At 36.8% G+C, this 19,607-nt stretch overlaps 1 protein-coding gene across 3 annotated transcripts in view; it reads left to right on the top strand.

The window, feature by feature from the left end:
• Positions 1-19,607, top strand: part of PRICKLE2 (prickle planar cell polarity protein 2) — a 344,732-nt gene that overhangs the window by 243,809 nt on the left and 81,316 nt on the right. For all 3 annotated transcript variants that reach the window (XM_087954550.1, XM_026679449.2, XM_087954551.1), the window contains one exon: positions 18,005-18,118. In XM_087954550.1, the coding sequence (XP_087810676.1) occupies positions 18,005-18,118 (114 nt within the window). The remainder of the gene's footprint in view (positions 1-18,004; positions 18,119-19,607) is intronic.

The raw sequence follows: 19,607 nt of genomic DNA, 5'->3' as shown, positions 1-19,607 counted from the left end.
AGGGAAATGGAAGCGCTGGGTGCATCAGCAATGCGGGGAAAGCCCAGAGAGTTTTGACATACAATTAAACCATGGAGTAGTCTTCTGTTTAGAACCATCTGCCAATCATAGTAGTGTTGTGATTGAAGGATGATTTCTTTCTGGCTGGTGGCTTATTGTCCTGTATCTGGGGCCTCTCTAGTAATATATACATTAATTAAATTCAGTATTTTTAAAACATTTGAAACACTCGTTCCAAATGTAAGCTTAATTCAAGAAAGCTTGATGGGAATTGGGTATCATTTAGTATAGTTATGTATTTTTTTCTTTTTTTTTTTCTTTTGCAAAACACTAATTCCTTTTAATTCATTAGTTTTATTCACGGTGTGTGTGATAAAATTATTTCAGGCAGTTTCAGTATAGCAAAGTTTGAGAGACCATGTGTGAAACGATGCTGCTCCAATTAAATATGTTTCCTGTCACCAGTGCATTTTTTTTCTCCAAAATTAATAGCTCATCTTAAATCGCTTGAATCAAATGAGCTTCATCTGTGTACATCTCCTGAATATTTAAAAGTCAATAGAGTGAATGGTGGGCAGAATATCTCCCTGCTGCTGAAATCAACCTTCCTAACTTTATCTTGACTTTTAAGGAGGTAAAACAAAGTGATAGATAGGACAGGTCTTTGGAATCACTGTTTGTCTTGAAGGCATCATCTTATCTTAATCTTGGATTTTTATTCTGGGGACATATTATTACTTGGAACCTTGACATTTTGGAGATGGAGAAAGAATTGCCCCCACTTACAGGAAGGAAGATGTTTTCTTGGTCTCCTGCTCATAAACGTCTCAGAGACATCTGGCTGTCCATAGTGAGAAAACAAATGCTGGACTGCAGAGAGCCTTGGCCTCATCCAGAGATCTGTTCTTCTGTTCTTAAGTAACTGAGTGCTCTAGATGTTTCATTGTTGACCCATTTATTTAGGTTTTAAGAGCTTCTAAGATTAGTCTCTGACCTGTTTCTTTTTGGTGTTTCAGAAAATCTGATGGAGTGAGCTGCAGCTCATGAAGCTTATGCCTTTTAATGATTTGATAAGTTGAAAAATCTGCTATCAGACTCCTTATTTTTTGTTGTACTATTGGCTAACAAGTTGAAAAATCTGCTATCAGACTCCTTATTTTTTGTTGTACTATTGGCTAACACTATAACCATTGGCTTCTAATAATATGATTAGCATAGCAGGTGATTTTAAATGTAAGAAGAAAGCTAATACATATTTTATTTTTATAGCATTGGACTTTAAAAAAAAAAACCACTGTTAGGCAAGTAACAAAAAACCCTAATTATCCAAGAGGCTGCTTTTGTATGTTATTCTGTCGCAACACTTTGTTTATAAAAAAGAGGTGATAACATACATGGCTTTTTCATTGTGATTTCACATGAGTGTAAATAAATATGCATAATAGAGCCAGTTCAGATCATCTCCTTAAAAGGTTTGAAGTAAGATAGAAAATCTTAAGCAGGTTTATAATAGTGGAACATGACATATTTTTAAACTTGGTTTGTGCTTAAGTCTCATGAACCTAGGCAGGCATTGAGCAGGTTTAAGCATTCGTTATACGAACTTCAGCCCCATTGTTTTGCTATAATATTTCTTTGTAAAAAGGTAATTGTTTCCCTATCCAGTCAAGGGCACAGTGCTTATCTTCGCTTCTTGGCCGAAGGAGCTGGCATTGTCTGAAGACTTTTGCCATGGTCATGTGACCAGCATGGCTAAACTTTGAGGTGCATACAATACTGTTACCTTCCCACTGAAGTGGTACCTATAAATCTACTCACATTTGCATTCTTTCGAACTTCTAGGTAGGCAGGAACTGGGGCAGGAACATCCTGTTGCGTGGCTCTTGGCTTTCGAACCCAGGCTGCCAGCTTTTCAGCTGATAAGCTCAACTATCTAACCGCTAATCCATAGCGGCTCCCTTTCTTTGTAAAATATACATAAGATAACAAACTGTATTCAGGCTCAAAATGCTAATAAAGCACCTTTTCTGCTAATCTGTGGTTTTTATTCACATTCTTCTATCTGTGCTGTAATTTGGGGCCTGAAATTGAAATGAGAAGGGATTTAAAAAAGAAAGAAAGAAACTTTAATAGCACCTGAGGCGTGGGATTACATGAATTCCTTCTTGTTCCTCAATTTTAATATGGATTAATGTGGTTTATGAACAACAACCTCCAATCTACAGAGTTTATTTTTGAATGATGGTTATCCTGATAGACAGGCTGATTAAATCTACTTAGGTGATCTCGTTCAGACAGTCTCTCTCTCTCTTTCTCTGGAAATGCTGTTTGGCAAGTTTGGCTGTGTTCAGTCAGTCATCTTTGTTTTTTGGTCTTCTGCTTATGGACCAGATAATAAATATTTCTCCACAAGCAAACAGCAATGTTTAACTATCAAGTTTCAGAAGCTTCTTTCCCTCCTCTCCTCTTCATCATATTGAAAACATTATATATTCTAAGTACTGTATCCAATAAGCAGAACGGGGACAAAGGCTTGCTCCATTTTGCAGATGTATTTTCTTATGTGTTTGTTTCTCTTTTCCATTAGAAAAATATCTAAACCTCTTAACGTGGATATGACACAGAAAATAAGATGTCTATAAATATCTTAGGCAACATTACGTTTTTCTCTTTAAGCGTTCAGAGATTACGTTCACCATTAAATTGTTCTACTTTACAGCTGGGATTGAAAATTGCCTATTTAGAAAGCCATGAGGATTTGTTGAAGCAAAAAAAATATTTTTTTAAATTCATCTATTTAAAACATTTCTGTACTATCTGTCTGGCAAGTGTGACACTTTTTAAATGGCTTAGCTGTTACCACTAGAAGATGTCAGTTTATGTCCTGCAGTAATTTGCCCTCCCTCTCTGTAGCAGTGAAAACGTAATCAAATGGTGGTCCTGAACCTCATTACACCTAATAGTGTATTCCTGTTTTTCTCCCTGCAAAAAAAAAGTTTGTTTTTCTGCTTCAGTGGTAATGATATTAACATGAAACAAATAGGAAGACGCCCATGCAGTTCGTAGGCAGCTTAGCAGCTGCTCATATCCATGCTGAAATTATAATGGAAATGGGAAATTAAAGATTTTTCTGCAGTGGTCCTCCCCAGTTCTGCAGTAGATTGCAATTTAAAATTACTGGGGACTTATCATTGCAATTATTTAGGAAAGAACTATACAGTCATACAGTCTTTCCTTCACTTTTTCTATAGGCTATAGTATTATTTATTGATGTTTAGTTACAATCGCAGCCTAGATTTTAGCATTGTCTGAGTTGGCTGTTTGTGAATAATGATGGTTAAATGTTGTGCTGTTTTATTATTGCACTAGAATTTATTATGTAAACAGTCATCAGAGGCCTTTATCTTTATAAGTTGAATTAGAAATATTTAAAATCCAGAATTACAATCAATGCAATAAACCTGAACTAGAGTTGGGCAACTCTTTCATTGGTAGATACATTTGGTGTGTTCTAGACACTGTTACCAGCACATGTGATTTATTCTCAAAATGGTTGATAACTGTAGATGCATTCTGTCAGCAAACATCCACGAACACCAACTAGCAGTCAGAAGACATGATAAAAACACTTCAATTTCACAACATATAGACAGACTGAAGCGTAGTTTCAATTGAGAAAATGTGACCATCCTAGACCAAGTCCAAAAATGCCAAGGAATTTCTAGAAGCCTGGCACTCTGACAAATTAGCCAACAATAGACACATAGAGATTAACATCTACAGACTATGCAAAAGAGACAATCAACCAGCCAAAAAGGGAACAAGAAAATCCAAGCATCTCTCCACCAGCAATCAGCACACAGATCAGCATAGATTAACTCCAAGATTAACATCAGACCAACAATCAAGTAAAAAATACCCCAATCGAGAAACTACGAAAGAAGCCCAACCAAAAAATCTATAAGATCAACCCAACCAACACTGACAAAGCAAGCCACTAGAGTATAAACTGGCAGCAATTCACACTCCTTACTAGCACTGATGATGTTATCTAGTTGGGGTAATAAAATGTCTGCAAGAAAACAACTTAGCTCAGAGAGCATCAACCGCGATTTCAACTGTGAGCTACAAATATTCTCCTTTATTTGCACATGTGTTGATACCACTAAGACTGGTTTATGCCATAATCTTTCAACCTTGCTTTTCAGATCATGATACTGTGTGATCTCCTCCAATTCTTTGTCTTCTACTATCCTCAAATATTGCCACATCAATTACCCACACTTTCTTCTATTTAACCACAGTTAAGTCTTATGAGCCAAGACTTTATCAGTTTGAATTCAGAAATCCACAATATTTTAACCTGCTCATTTTCGAATACTTGATCAACTATATGTTCCCATCAATTGTTCATTTCTGGCAAATGTTAACTTTTGCAGATGTTGTTATTATGGTTGGTTTCAAGATCAGCCTGCTGTTTAAACCGGATTTGGCATTTTTATCTACCTATTGAGTCCTTCCCAAGGGCTTTTGTTTCATGCAGGTGTGTTATTCCTTCCTTCTGGGGAGAGGGTCGTTAACCACTATAAAATTATTGTTTATATCATACATTTCCATTGGCTGGTGATTGTATTTTATAAAAGGTTTTCAAGTTTTTCTATTTTTCCACTTATGTAATAGATGAAATCTATGGGATTGCACTTGTACCTCTCAGATGATGCTTATCTGTTAATGTTTGCAGTGCCAGCATAAGATTATGTTTCAAAATAGTATCCTGGAGCTGATTTCTAGAAGCACATTTTACCATCTCCGAATTTTTACTGTCTTTATTATCTGTACATTACGCTCTCCTGGGTGTCATCTCTGAGGAATGTAAGACTAAAATGGTTGCTGCGGATCTAAGAAAACTTTAGTGTCAGGAAAATGACTTGCATATTGCTGGAGCCATTTTGAATTTCTTACTTTAAAATGACATCGTTGATCATATTATACAGAGTAGAGTCAAAATATCAGTGAAATGCTACGCTTGGCAATTGCTATCTTTTTCTCTAATTCCTAAGGAAGATTTTCTACTGTGAACCAAAGCTGAACACAGCATGATTACTTATCTTTCAAGAAATTATAAAGCTCTATTGATGAGTATCAGAGCATGGGTATTAGAAGACATTTAATAATCTGCTGGACTTGACTTTGATCTTGCCTCTACTTTTGCAGTGTGAGAGCAAATTTAAGTGTCACATTCAATATTATATGAGTCCATCTTATCATTTCTTCTAAAGACAGTCCAGTCAAACTTATTCTGTGTAACTGAGCAGAAGGCGAGCATAATAAAACGTATTTATTATGATTTAGCTATTATATTATGCCTTTCTTCTAGGAACACCAAAGGTTCATATGAGTTACCATTTTCATCTCTATAATAGTGGTCCTCTTGAAGTACATTGGAGGAAGAAGGTGCAAGAGGGTGATTGACTGAAAGGCATCCAGGAGGGGGATTGTTGAGGGCAGACATAAACCTAGTTCTGTCCAATCCTAGGCTTTCTTATTCATTTACATGCTTATTCATCATCTTGTTATTTATTATATTTGTAAATAACTCAAGAATTTCCCTAACTTTTTTTTCTCCTCTTTTCCTCACAACAACAACCCTGTGAGGTAGGTTGGGCTGACTGGTCAAAGTCATTCAATCAGCTTTCATATGCCAAAGGCAGGGCTGGAATTCAAAGTCTCCTAGCCTGGTGCCGTTACCAAATTGGTCTAACCTTAATCCTGATGGTTATACGGCACCGTTTCCCTTTTCTCCCCATCAGATTCTGCTTTTTCAGTCTTATTTCTGCACACTTACTGGAGAAAATAACACATATTTCTCTAGAATGATTCACTAGAACGATGATAAACCTGTGGCATAAGGGGAGCCAGATGCTTTATCCATGCAATAGAGCAAACTTTCCTTCTTTGCTCATTATAAAGATTCTCTGTGTATTTAAATCCATGTTTTTTGGAGTCAGTGATAGACAGAAATGGCAAAACCAAATCTCCCAGGAGCTGTCATCGTAAATTCTGCCCTCTCATAACAGACAGGAGAGTGGCTTTTGGTGTCATATATGTGACCATGCATGACAGCAATTACAGATAATTGCACTGGTGTCCTGTCAAGCTTTAGATAATGCATGTCAATTACCGGACCATCTAGATGGGTCAGTAAAAAGCAGTGATTTTTATTGCTATAATTGGAAGTATTTAAGGGATGTTGTTTGGCTGGGTCTAGTTATAGGTTCATTATATTCCATTCTGGTTCCAGGTCCTTGCAAAATCTAGTTTTCTTTTGGAGCATCTAGTTTTCTCTTGGAGGAACATGGAAAATGACCCACTATTTTTCCATATTTATACCCATAATTATATCATTCCCATTTTTGGATGCTGGTTTTGGCATCCTGATGAAAAGGAGATTTATAACTGTTAATGTAGATCATCATCCATGGAGAATAAAGTAAGAAACAGAGCATCTTCCATGGAGATCAACATGTTACTAACCAGAATAGAACCCACACTGAAAAAAATGGCCTAACCCACTGTCAAATTAGCCATTGTCAGGGAAAAAAATCTTTAATTTTGTAGTAACCATGCCAAATATAATGAATTTCAGAAGCAAACCAAATCTGGTTTGCTAATTGTGTGCTGAATTTGAAAGCCTCGGAACATGCGTAGAATGAATATTGAGTCACTAAATTTGGAAAAATTACTGTTATATTTCTCTTGAAGTAGCTTATGAATGTTTATATTCTGTGGAAAATGAAAATCTGATGTTCCAATCATCGTTGCTTGTTTGCAGCATATATTTATGTCAATGGTGCATTCCCAGACAGTGTCTGAATAATATGAGTGGATCCAGGGAACTGACCTGCTTCTGAATCAAAACAGATACAGCATGTCCTGAACAATAAGTCAAGGTCACCAGAATAAAATTCACTCTCTATCTATATATATATAAAAGTGACACATCATCACAAAATCTCCAGAACCGTAAAGCCTACAAACTTGAAATTTGGCACCTTTGCTCTTCTAGGTGCTCACTAAGAAAGGAGTTTTTTGAAATGACCATCAGAGCATTAGTATTTTGTATATTATTATTAATGCACTACTTCCCCTCCCCAGCTGAAAAGAAATCTGTTCCAAATGCAAAACACAAACAGAGGAGAGGAGTTTCTGTTTTAGTTTCACAGCACCAAGCAGCTTTAGTACAGAACAGTTGAGCTAAGCCACGCCCAGGCTCCTTGCTTTTTCCTTCTTGCTCACACAGCAAATACTCTTTCAGTTTCCAAACAGCCCTCAACTCTCACACACTGACAGGACGCTAGCCAGATGAATACCGATGGATACTGGTAAGCAGAGGCAGAATTTCCCCCCACCCCCCCCCTTATTTTCCTCCCCCAAAACTAAGCCTAATCACATTGTTTCATAGCAAAGCACTAGTCTAGGATAAGCTCAGTCTTACATTGGCTCTGTCCAGTGGTAGCTTAACTAAGCAAACCTCAAGAGATCCTTGCAAAATACTTTTTGGGGGGAGAAGTTGGGGGTGGCTTTGTTATTTGGTTAATGGGGGTGCATTTTTATTCCAGAAAATACAACAGAGATCCTGACATCAGTATAATGTCTCCAGACCTCTCCACAACAGTTCAAGGGTACCTTTAATTTTTAAACATTTGATGCAATAAGATGCATCGATTAAATACCCTACAGTTCGCATCACATTCTGGAACTTCACATAGCCATTGCAGTTGTTTTGCAGGAAACTTTGCACGATTTGTGATATTTCACAACCTAGCCTAACTTCCACATAAGCATATTTAAAATTGCAGTATAAGCAGAATGTTACTTCAGGCTGGTTTTAGTAATCAAGACCAGAGGCAGCTATCTTTCATAAGCCAACAGCCTGGCTAGGAAAGCATGGGAATAAATATTTAAAATGCTAAAATATGTATGGGAAAGTTGTACTTTTCAAGACACTACACATTTTGGATTTTTCTGGATGCTACTTCTGTTAGTTGGCTCCTCATATGGATCTGGCTGGCCATGGTGAACTAGATAGATTAGTCTACTGCAACAGCTGAGTGTCACTTTTCTTATGCGTAATTCTTTGCTGATGGATACCATTTCTCAGGGAAATAGTTGGAATGTCTATTTTTTAAAAAAAGATCATGTTATTAAACTTTCAAAAGAGAGAAAGAGAGAGAGACAGAGACAAAGAAAATGAACAAAAGGGATAGAATTTCTAAAGTCCCCAAGGCTTTTTAAAAAGTTTATACTATATTTATTAAATATTTTTGACAAAGGAAAAAAGACAAGAGGAAAAAATAGATACAAAACATAAAAGGGAATTTAAAAAGCACTTTACAAGGATCACAGAATTAAATAAGACTAAGTGTTAGATAAGAAAATATTTCATTAGTTTCAGACAGGGGTGGGATTCTACCGGTTCAGCCCGGTTCTATAGAACCTGTAGCTCTGAATAGAGTAGAATAGAATACTTTATTGGCCAAGTGTGATTGGACACACAAGGAATTTGTCTTGGTGTAAATGCTCTCAGTATACATAAAGAAAAGTTAAGATTCGTTAAGAATCAAGAATCATAACGTACAACACTTAATGATAGTCATAGGGTACAATCAACAATCATACTAGGAAACAGTCAAGTGGGAGGGGATGGGTGATAAGGAGTGGTGAGAAGATTAACAGTAATAGTAGTGTTCGATGTCTGCTGCTCTGTTTAGCCCAGCCACCCGCCCCGGGCTCTTGGCTGTCCTTTATTTCCTGCTTTTTCAACTTCAGCTGATTTGCGTGGAACAGCTGAGGTTGAAAAAGCAGGAAAGAAGAGGAGTTTGAAACGCTGCGCACCTGCACGCAGTGCTTGTCAGCTGTCTGGGTGGCACAGCTGAGGTTTTTTTTGGAAATGGTCTACACACACACTCAAAACACAGGGATGGGATTCTACCTGCCAGAGAACCAGCAAATCACGCCATTGGCTGGCCCTGGCCCTCCCAGCCACCTGGCATGCTAAGTTGCTATTTTTCCTTTTTTCCCCCCCGACCATCAGCTGTTCTGCTGTGCCAGAAAATTTAGATTAGCTAGAAAGCAGGAAATTGTTGCATTTCTTGCTTTCTAGCTAATCTAAAAGCAGAGCTGAACCTTCCTTAGGACCAAAGGTTCTCTTTTTCAGTGCAGACTCAGATAGCTGATTGCAGATAGATAGATCTCTAAGTGAATCTGTGATTCTGTGAGCAACTCAATCTGCCTACCTGCTTTGCCTGATTTTGGGTAAAAGTTTGTCTATTTTTATAAAAAATTCAATATTTACATATATAGCGTGTTGTGAGTTAATTTTAGAGTTTGCTTGCAAGCATAATGTTAGGTGACAGACTCTGGTAGCTGATGGCAGAAAGATAGATCTCTGAATGAATCTGTGATTCTGTGAGCAACTCAGTCTGCCTGCCTGCTTTGCCTGATTTTGGGTAAAAGTTGCTCTTTTGTATAAAAAAATCAATATTTACATAAATATTTATAATATTTACATACAAACCATACCCAGCCAGTCACATGACCACCAAGCCATGCCCAGTCAGCAATCCATGCCCAGCCAGTCACATGACCACCAAGCCACACCCACAAATTAGGCCACATCCACAGAACTGGTTGTTAAGAAATTTGAATCCCACCCTTGGTTTCAGATAACTAAATATTGTATCGTTTTTTAAAAAAAAACTGCATGCCGATATTAAAATCTAGTTGGTTTGTACATTTCAAAAGCGAATCACAAAGTAATTTCTGTCCAATCAGTGACAGTATTATCCTTATTTAATGGCTTATTAAGAGTTAAACTATTAAGACCATATTAAGAAACTTTCAGATGAGATATAAACTCATATATGGAATTATAATCCCACAAATGATTTCCAAATTGGATTAAATTATGTATGAGATTTACTTTTTAAATACAAAGATATTTTAGACGTTGAGGTATACTCCCACAACTTAATTAGCTGTTCTTTTACAGAGGAACTGTACATAACTTCCAATAAAAAGCCTCACAGCCTTTAAACATATAGAAAGCTAGTTTGGTATTCTTTATTGGAATAAAAGGTTTAGCAATTTTAAAAATAGAAGGCTGGAAAGAGAACTTCAGCTTTATTTTATTATAAATCATTTTCAAAAAGTGTTGAGCTTGACAATGTTGTCGCCAAAGATGGAAAAATAACCAAACCTGATTTTTATATTTCCAGCAATTTAGTGCAGTGATATATCAGCAGCAAAATAGTTTTGTCTAAGTATAATATTTGGTATAAATTTTATGTTTTTCCACTGAAATCCTCCATTGCTGCATATCAATTACTGTGTCTAAATTCTATATCCATTTCCCAAAGCTTTTTTAAAAAGCCCTCCAAGAGTTTAGTTCTCTCTAAGGAACATACAACTGTTAACTGAAAAATCTAAAATGAAGAAAAAACTCAGAAGTAAAATACTAAATATGACTGATAGATAACTATATGCATTACAAGCTACAGTAATTCTTTCCCTCAATTCCTTTGAATAAAATTGGCTCAAGTTGAAAGAGAATTTCCTGGTTCCTTCATTTATAAAGCTCCCACCCCCAGCTCATTTTTTCCCCTTTATGCTTGAAGGAACTATTAATTCCTAACATGCTTATTGCCTTCTTACTGCCAATATCTTCATTTAACTCCTTACTGCTTGAACTGCTTGTCTCTGTGGCAAAATGAAAAATCAGTACTTTTGGGGGGAAAGAAAAGATCAGTATTCATTTTAAAAGTTTTTGCTTTGCCTTGCTTTCCTCTGACCCATTTCTGAAACTGTTGTATGATTCTCCAGGATTTTGTTTCATGCAAGACTAGACTTGTTTTAGCAATTGTCCTCATTGCTTCCAACATTTTAAATTCTACCATGCAAAGCATTTACATTATATCAATGGCTGCATTTAATTGTGCATTTATCTGCGATGGCCTTCAGTACAAATAACATTTTGTACTGCTCCACCATTTCGTAACAATTGTCTACAAAACACAGACATGGAATTTTTTTCTCTCTGAGTTTTAAGAAATATCCCAGCTCTAAAGTCTTCTGTTTTCAATGTTGCATTTAGGATGGCAGGTTTGTCAATCTGCTTTTCATTATGTATAATTAACATTTTGAGAGAGGAAAACATTTTACAAAGATTATGGAGAACACAGCCAAATGCAATGAGCTGTGTGCTGAATTTGTTCAAACCACACTCTCTTTCCTCTGCCATTTGCTCATTCACTTTGGCAGCAATGGCAGCTACGCAGTGTATGTGATAAAATGGCCATGACAAATAGGAGAAACAACGTGGAAAGATGTTCCCATGTTCATTGTGGTACATTGATAATTGAATCTGCTTGTTTGATTTTTATTTAACTAACCATCTATTGACTTACGATGGTGCGATTCATGAATATCTAATTATTGGCTGCCTTAAGTCATCTCCCTTTATAAGAGGCATGCTAAAATGTGGAGATATTTCAATGTTGTATTATTAGCATTACTAGCAGCTAGGGTTATGCAAATGCCAGATGGAACTATAGCATATTTGTATATCAGGTCCTTGGTGTTCACTGAGCTTGGTAGTTTTCTTGCAGACATTTCATTACCAAACTAGGTAACATCATCAGTGCATATGATGACATCATCACCACATACTCTATCTGGTTGTGTATGCATTTCTGCCAGCATATATCCACCTCCAACTTATACTGGATAAAACTATTTTATTCCGCTTTCAACAATCACTTTAACTCTAATCAAACTTGCTCTTTCTGTTGTATTGATTAATGTCTTCCAGTCTGGAAGAGAAGAAGCAAAAATGTGTAGATGGCACAAAACCTCAGGATATCAGTGCAGGTTTAAATTGTTGATGGTCTGGGTATGAGCCAAAACTGGAATCTAGATAAGATACAGGCAATCTCCGGGTTAAGAATGAGTTTTGTTCCTAAGTCTGTGTTTAACCTGAATTTGTATGTACTTGTAAGTCAGAATTCATACTTTTACGGACTGCCACTGTACAGGAAGTACAATGGTGGACATCACTGAACTTCCTCAAGTCAACGAACCACGGAAACCATGCAGTGTTTTAATGAACAATTGAAATGTGTTCAAAAAGGCATGTATATATATTTTTAAAAAGTGGCTTCAGTAATTCATAAAAACATTGCCCAGCTTGAGCAGTTCAATTGTTTAATGAAAGATAACGCCATCTGCCATTTTTAGTAATAGGTAGCCCATTCTTAAGTACAAGTTGTCCATAAGTTAGATATTCTTAACCTGAGGACTACCTGTAGTCCATAAAGGGGCTTTGGGAAAGTAAACACAAAGTAGAAGAGAATACGACTTTTGTAATCTTCAGTAAATGCTTTGCTAGTATTGAAGATAAAAATGAAAACATTGTGGTTGAAGCAATTTATCTTTCCAGAAAGAAGCCATGTAGACAAACATGTATCTCACATTTCCTCAAAGCAACAAAGCCTGTTGAGATTTCCACTGACCACAAACATGGTTTATATTTATCATTTAATTCAAATGGTCAACCACCACATGATTAATTAGTTAAATAGCTCTTAGAGGTCCCATCTTTAATATTGTAGGATAGATGAATTGCTGATTAAAGGAAAGCTGATAGACTTGAATTGGTGATGCAGTATGTTATGGACAGTATTATTCTTACTCTTTAGTAACGAATTTGCAGCTTGCCTTGGAAGTTTCTTTGGATTCTAGCTTGGGTCCATTTGTTTATGCAAACACAATACAATGATCTAGCAATCAAATGTATGCACCACTCATCTCATTTTATCCAAATAGTGGAAACTGCCAGACGACTTTATCCAAATAGTGGAAACTGCCAGATGATTTTTCTGCACCTCTTTTAATTGATATCCACTTTCCAGGAGAAGACAGATCTGCTTAGCACTTCTTCCCATTCTTCCTATCTTGGTTTTGCAACTTCTCTGTGATAATTAGTTCCTTTTAATATAGTTAAAACTTAATTATATGTTAAGGTTTTAGATAAGTAAACAAAATCATTTTATTATTTGAACAAATTTAAGGAAGCATTCAACTTAGGTCATTTGTAGGTTTTATAATCTCCATCTTTATTTTTAATACTGGATTCTGTAGTTCATGGTTGACTCTCTTTTTTTTTTTTTCATTTTCTTTTAGTTGATTGTTGACCTTGATCCTTCTATTTATGGCAGGCTGTTCAGAATTTGTAAAAGATCACCTGCAGGAAAAATTAATAATAGATGGTAGTCATAGACACTTTGTAAGGGTGGATGCTCAGATTCCATGTTACCGTGGATGAGTTGAGCCGCCATATAAATTTGTTTCATAAACTAAATAATAAATAAATACCATTCTGAGAGAGAAATGTGAATGCATTTGGGTAATCCATGGGCAAAAGGAGATGGCAAGATTTATTTATTCCCAAGTGATGTAAGAACCTAGTATGAGAGAACTTAACATATCATAACTTTCATCTGGGTATTCTCTTTTAATGATGCATTCATTTTCACAGTTAAGAAAAAGGTATGTCAGATGATTCTGAGGGCGGATAAAAGTCAAAGCCTCCGAAAATGATTTAATGGAGACTTGAAGGATTTATCTATCGTAACAAGGAAATGAAATCACCCAGGGAGGCTGGGCAGGTAATTGTGCGTCAGGGAGAAAATCTATGATAGGCAACAACTGAGTTTACCTGAATAGATATTTATGGAAAGAGATCCATTTTTTTCTTAACAATCTGTAGTTCATTTTAGGTGATGAAGTACAGGTCAGGACCTACTTTCTTTACGAGGTTTTCTTTTGTCAGGTTAAATTTTCCCAACTCATTTGCCCATGCCTGTAGAGCTATATTTTTCCAGACTGTTGAGAGAGAGTTCCAGCAGACCTCTAGAAAATTTTCTAAGTGGAAATACTTAAAACCATTCTACATTGTGTTATTATTGGTTCTGTTTTGTGCCAAGAAACAAATACTTACGTGATAACCCAATTGCCTTTCAAGCATCTTGTCTTGCCAAATGTTCACTGTCTTTATAGATACTTGCCTTAGGGAGTTGCATGTCATGTTTTTGGAGCCAGTCAAGTATAATTACACCTGTGTAATGTTGGCTGCTATCTTTGCGGGTGACAATTAGAGCAACTTTCAATCTATCAGATGTGTTGAGAACTTTGTTAGATTCCTCCTTGGACTGGATTGTGGACGGAAGGAGAGAAATAAGTGGCTAAATGGACACTACAGTTATGAGGAGTAGCTATTTTAATTTTACCACCTGTGTCCCTTCCTGGGAAAATATGATTCAACCACTATTATTCAGATACCAGTCTTCCAGTTTGAATATTGTAATGTACGTCATTTGGGTTGGCCCTTGAAGAAACCTCAGAAATAATAATGGTAGGAAAAGGGGGGGTAACTGAACTTCTGTCAAATGTTTTTCAGCAGGAGCATATCACTGGTGTACTTACCTTAGTTGTCCATGTCAACTAAGTCCATGTTGTTACATATAATTCTCTACATGGTGTGAGATCTGTCTTCCTGAAAGTATCCTAAGAAACTTTGATATCCTAAGGCTTCCAATTTTGGTTATTACAGAATAACCAAAGAAAGGTTCAGAAGAAATATCGGTTGGAATCTACTGGAGGAGGACCTTCTTTGGGATGGCCCTAGCTATATGAAGTTCCCTTCCATTTGAAACTTGGATATTCGAAAATAAATATTTCAGAAGTACTATGATGCTCATGGGAACCAATTTGCCCGTAAACTCTTCTCTTTTAAAAAAGAGTTTTGAATTAAAAAACAATGGGAAGCTAGCATCAAGAGCTTCAGGCTTTATCTTTAGACCCAAGAATATCCCAAGACCTCCTGTGGATGGATGACTGCAACCCCACGTTTTGCTTTGAAATGTAGTCAGTATTCAGAAGGAGGTTAGCAAGGTAGCAAGGGTGCACCCTCAAAGCTAAAGAAGCTGGCAGAAAATAGCCAATGGTGGCAGTGGTGGGATTCAATTTTTTTTACTACCGGTTCTGTGGGCGTGGCTTGGTGGGCGTGGCAGGGGAAGGATACTATAAAATCTCCAGTCACAGGTGGTATTTGCCAGTTCTCCGAACTACTCAAAATTTCCACTGCCAGTTCTCCAGAACTGGTCAGAACCTGCTGAATACCACCTCTGAATGGTGGTGTGTTTTTTTCTGAATGTGTTCCCTCCAAAGCTATTTTGTGAAAATACAATCCCCTTGTTTACTGAGAGCATCACAACTATTCTGAAAATTCTACATGTGTGAGTTGTCAGATGCAAATCAAGCCTAAGATGTTGAGATGGCTATATTAAGAAACTTAATTTGTTCTTTCCTCTACTTCTCCCAATGTAAAATGTAGCTCTTTTGAATTCTGCTGTATAGTGCAGTGTTGGTGTGGTGTTGGGGGTTTCCGATTCAATGTGTGAAGGGTGAAGGATGTGTGTTTGTGTTTATTTTCATGGTCACGGTCATAATGTGCACTGAAGATGGTGTTTGATTTCATTGTACGAGGTGCAATGACAATAAAGTAAACTAAACTAGACTAAAACCCGAGATTACAAATTCAGTAGACATTTAATCTTTCCTCATTCTTTCACATGGTGTTAGATCCAGACCGTCTTATAGAGTGTGGACCCCCTGCAATCACAAATAACATGTCCCATTGATTTTGGTTGGTTTTTTCCAAGTATGAATGATCCTAGATCTAATCCATCAGGTTTAGAACTTCTTTACAGGAGATTGTTCTCCCTTGGTTAACATCTGTACTTCTTTCTTATAATTATTTATCCACTTTTGACCTGTTGTTTTATATATACATATATTATAATTAAAACTACAATCTGAATAGTGAATGGAGGAAGCAGAATAAAAGTCAAAGAAGAAAAGCACAAGGTTCAAAGTTCTGTAAATAGAAGTGGAATAAGTGTGGCAGAAGAAAGTGAAGATATTACAATAGAATCAGTAAGACATAAAGATAATAGATAGCAAATGTGATGAAGCAAGAGGGTTTTACTCTTGTGAAAGACTCTCATGGGTGAGGATTGTCTACATGGCCTTAGGTATCTTGGAGCCAGATTTTAAAAGTACTAATGATTTAGGCACAATTTAAAAGATTATAAGTTTCAGTTGTCGAAATGTTCACGGGAATGAGGATTTCAGTTTCAATAAATAATTGTTACATTTCCCCCATTTTGAAGAACTAGTTGTTATGTTAATAGAGATAGAAAAGTATGTCTGTCAGAGACAGAACATTCTGCAGTAAGCATCTTAATTGAGGTGAAAGATTTAACTTGGATGGCCAATTAGAGATCTTTGGCGGTATGATATTTTGAAGTTCAAGATTTGAGAAGTGTGGCCTTCTAACAAGAGGCTGACCCTCTATTGTAGAATTAGCTGCTTTTTTTTTTTTTTTTGCAGCATCAGAGCAAGATCAGTGAATACTATTCAACAATGGCAGGAGACCACTGGTATATTTTAGCAGTATCTCACATTCACTCACTCATTCAGAGCATGCATATCAACCAATTAAACTCTCCTTGATGGCCAAGATACAGTAGGATGTGAAAAATCCCCTTGGAACATTCTCAGAAGTGATTTTTGATGGACTAGAAGATGGGACTTCAAATTTCTCTTCTCTCCAGCTTTTTAATAGGCCATGGTGGCTTTTCTTGGCTGAATTATTTGTATTTCAACACCATTCATACCGTGTTCATAGTCATTCGATAAGTAGTCTGGTTAGATCTCAAGATGTTGCTTGCCATGACTGTACTATGACAGAAGGTAAAATGTTAAAAACATTTTGATATATTTGGAGATATTCTTGTACAATTCTTATTTTTATAATTTCAGATCTTTTTTTCTAGTGATCACAGGTTTTCAATTTTTGGCATCTGGCCACTAACTTATCCTGTAAAAGCTTGCTCCCTGTCCATATTTTATGTTGTCCTGACATCAGAATAGGAGGCAGAACAGATTATTCTAAATCATAGATTGTTTTACCATAGTTTACTAAAAAAAAAAAAAACACACACGAATAAAGCAAGGTTCACATAATGTTCTAAGCCAGTTTCCAAAGCACCGTGAGTACGGTACAGTAATGCCAAAATGAAGATAGCTTTATTCGGACTAGGTTGTGAAATGAAATATAACATGCCCGTAGCTAAATATTAGACCCTTCTGCAATCTGGTGGGGTATGGCATTGTAGTCAAGACTTCTTTCATGTGGGCATCAGACTACATTGTACTATTTGTTTGGAAATTTTAGCCACAGCAGTGGAATAAACAGGAGCTGTGTGTACATCATAAACGCCCGTATTATAAATGGAATTTCCTGGAACTGGCCTCGTTGCACTGCCTAGTCTGCTGCACTTTTCATGATGGTTTTTAATTACATACTCTAGGTCTTAAAGAGAACTTTTAGTCTTCCGACAGATTTTATCTGCTGATTATTTTCACAAATTGTTACAGAAAAAGCCTTCAGGGCTGCAGTGTAGGTGGAGGCTCAGTTACCCAGTCATAGATTGGATGCCAAGGAGCAGCGTCTTAACCTATGCTTACAAAGGCAGGTGCTGACAGTTCCATCTTGCCAAGGGAAACATGCTCACATTCTGGAGACTAACCGAGAAGACGGTAAAGAATCAATCTTGGCGCATTAGACAGAAAACAGCTAGTCTCTCTCGCGCGCGTTGACCCTTACGCCAAACAAATTTCCACTTCTGTCAAATGGGCTTCCTCGTAAGGAAGGTTGTCTGTCTTTGCTTGTGTGTGTGTGTGTGTGTGTGTGTTGCATGCATCTCCAGCTGTTGAGTAATTATTGCTGCTGAGAATATTTGGTGTGTTTCTTGCTATAAGCAAATATGTCCCAATCAAAATCCAAGACATTATACTGCAGCCCTCCTTTTCTATCCTTTAGGTTCATCAGTACTACAGCTGTCTACCAGAAGACAAAGTACCCTATGTCAACAGCCCTGGAGAGAAAGCCCGTATCAAACAGCTTCTGCACCAGCTGCCTCCACATGACAATGAGGTAAGTCATTCAGAAATCAGCGAAGAAATACTGGAGCTCACCTAGCAGGGGACAGGCCATCATTCTGATGGTTGGGTTGTGCGTACCAGCCAACTAGCCAGCTCACTGAGTCCTTTGGCAGAGGATTTGTTAAAGGTTTATTTTGCAAAACCCTTGGCGGTTTTGGGTGGGGTGTTAAAAAAATATGGAAGAAGTCACCGCTCTCTATAGCTGCTTTTAGTTAAATGAAAAGGCCTCAAATCCTCACATTTCAGGCAAAAAAATGCATGTTTATCTAGTGCCTCTTTGAATTGTTGTATAAATAGTTCATGCTTTAACTTTCTATGTTTTGAATTTCGATTCCAGTCCAGTTCATAAATAAATTATATTAATTTCAATAAAATTTTGAAGATCTAAAGGTACACGAAGTAGTGTATGTTCTTAGGAAAGCTTTTTAAAAGTAAGAATAGTTTACAACTTCTGAAATAAGTTGGAGAAGAATCTACAATTTGGGAATGAGTAGAGATATTGAGTTGACGTTGATGGTAATGGGATACATCTGTATTATAGGAAATGTTTTACCAGCATATAGCATATTTCTTCAGGTTTTCTAAAAATTATATGGGGTCAATTAGCCTTACAGTTGCTAAACTTTCACTTTTCTTGCTTTTGTAATAAATTGGGCAATTGAGAAAAAAAACACTTATACCAACAGTCATATTATTCCTTCTAGTCGTATATGGCTTCACCCTCAGGGCACATTAAAACAGGCAGCTTGTGCTATTTCTACAACACACAACTCTAAGTGCCAGTGCAAAGAAAGGCCCAAAAGACATCACAATAAGTGGGTGAGAAAATGTAGAGCAATTTTAATGGAAACAAGAAAACTTATTTAGGAAGTTGATGGTGCCTCCAGCAGAGGGAATTTAATTAAAAATAAAAAGGATAAAATTATTTGGGGTCAAAGCTAAATGAGGGAATGCTGGGAGGAATATTTTATTTTTGTATGGGAATGATGAATAGGGGAAATTAAATGAATGTCATAAAAATGATGGGTGGGGAGCCATAAATGCTGTTAGTATGTTGAAATGCTGGGTGGGGTATTTCTGGAAGTTAAAGTCCACGCATATTAAACTTGCTAAGGTTTAGAAATATGGAAATATGGTAAGGTGGTTCAGTTAGAGAAAGGGTTGCACATTTACAATGGTTGAGGTTGACATATCGAGCGGCTGTGAGATTTGTTTAATGTGTTTGTGCAGGATGCATGTCTGCCTGAAGAGTAGAAGAACGCTGTCCTTGTTTCCCCAATGTAAAAGAAAGAACTAGCAAGAATGAACACAGAAATATGCAAGGATTTTTGCTTGTTGCTTGACAGATTGAAAATGTACCACAGATACATTGAGTGAAATGTCAGAAGTGCATTGAGGCTTTATGCCAGGCAGGGCATGTGCAGACCAGAGTTTTTCCTCTTTTGTAGGTCATAGAAAAACATGAATGTAAAATAGTAGGC

The sequence above is a fragment of the Notechis scutatus genome, chromosome 2 (assembly GCF_049901735.1).
Source record: "Notechis scutatus isolate UNSWTSFEM ecotype Mainland chromosome 2, rNotScu1.2, whole genome shotgun sequence".
Taxonomy (NCBI): domain Eukaryota; kingdom Metazoa; phylum Chordata; class Lepidosauria; order Squamata; family Elapidae; genus Notechis; species Notechis scutatus.
Note: the sequence above shows the minus strand (reverse complement) of the source record. Positions and strands in the feature narration are given on the sequence as shown.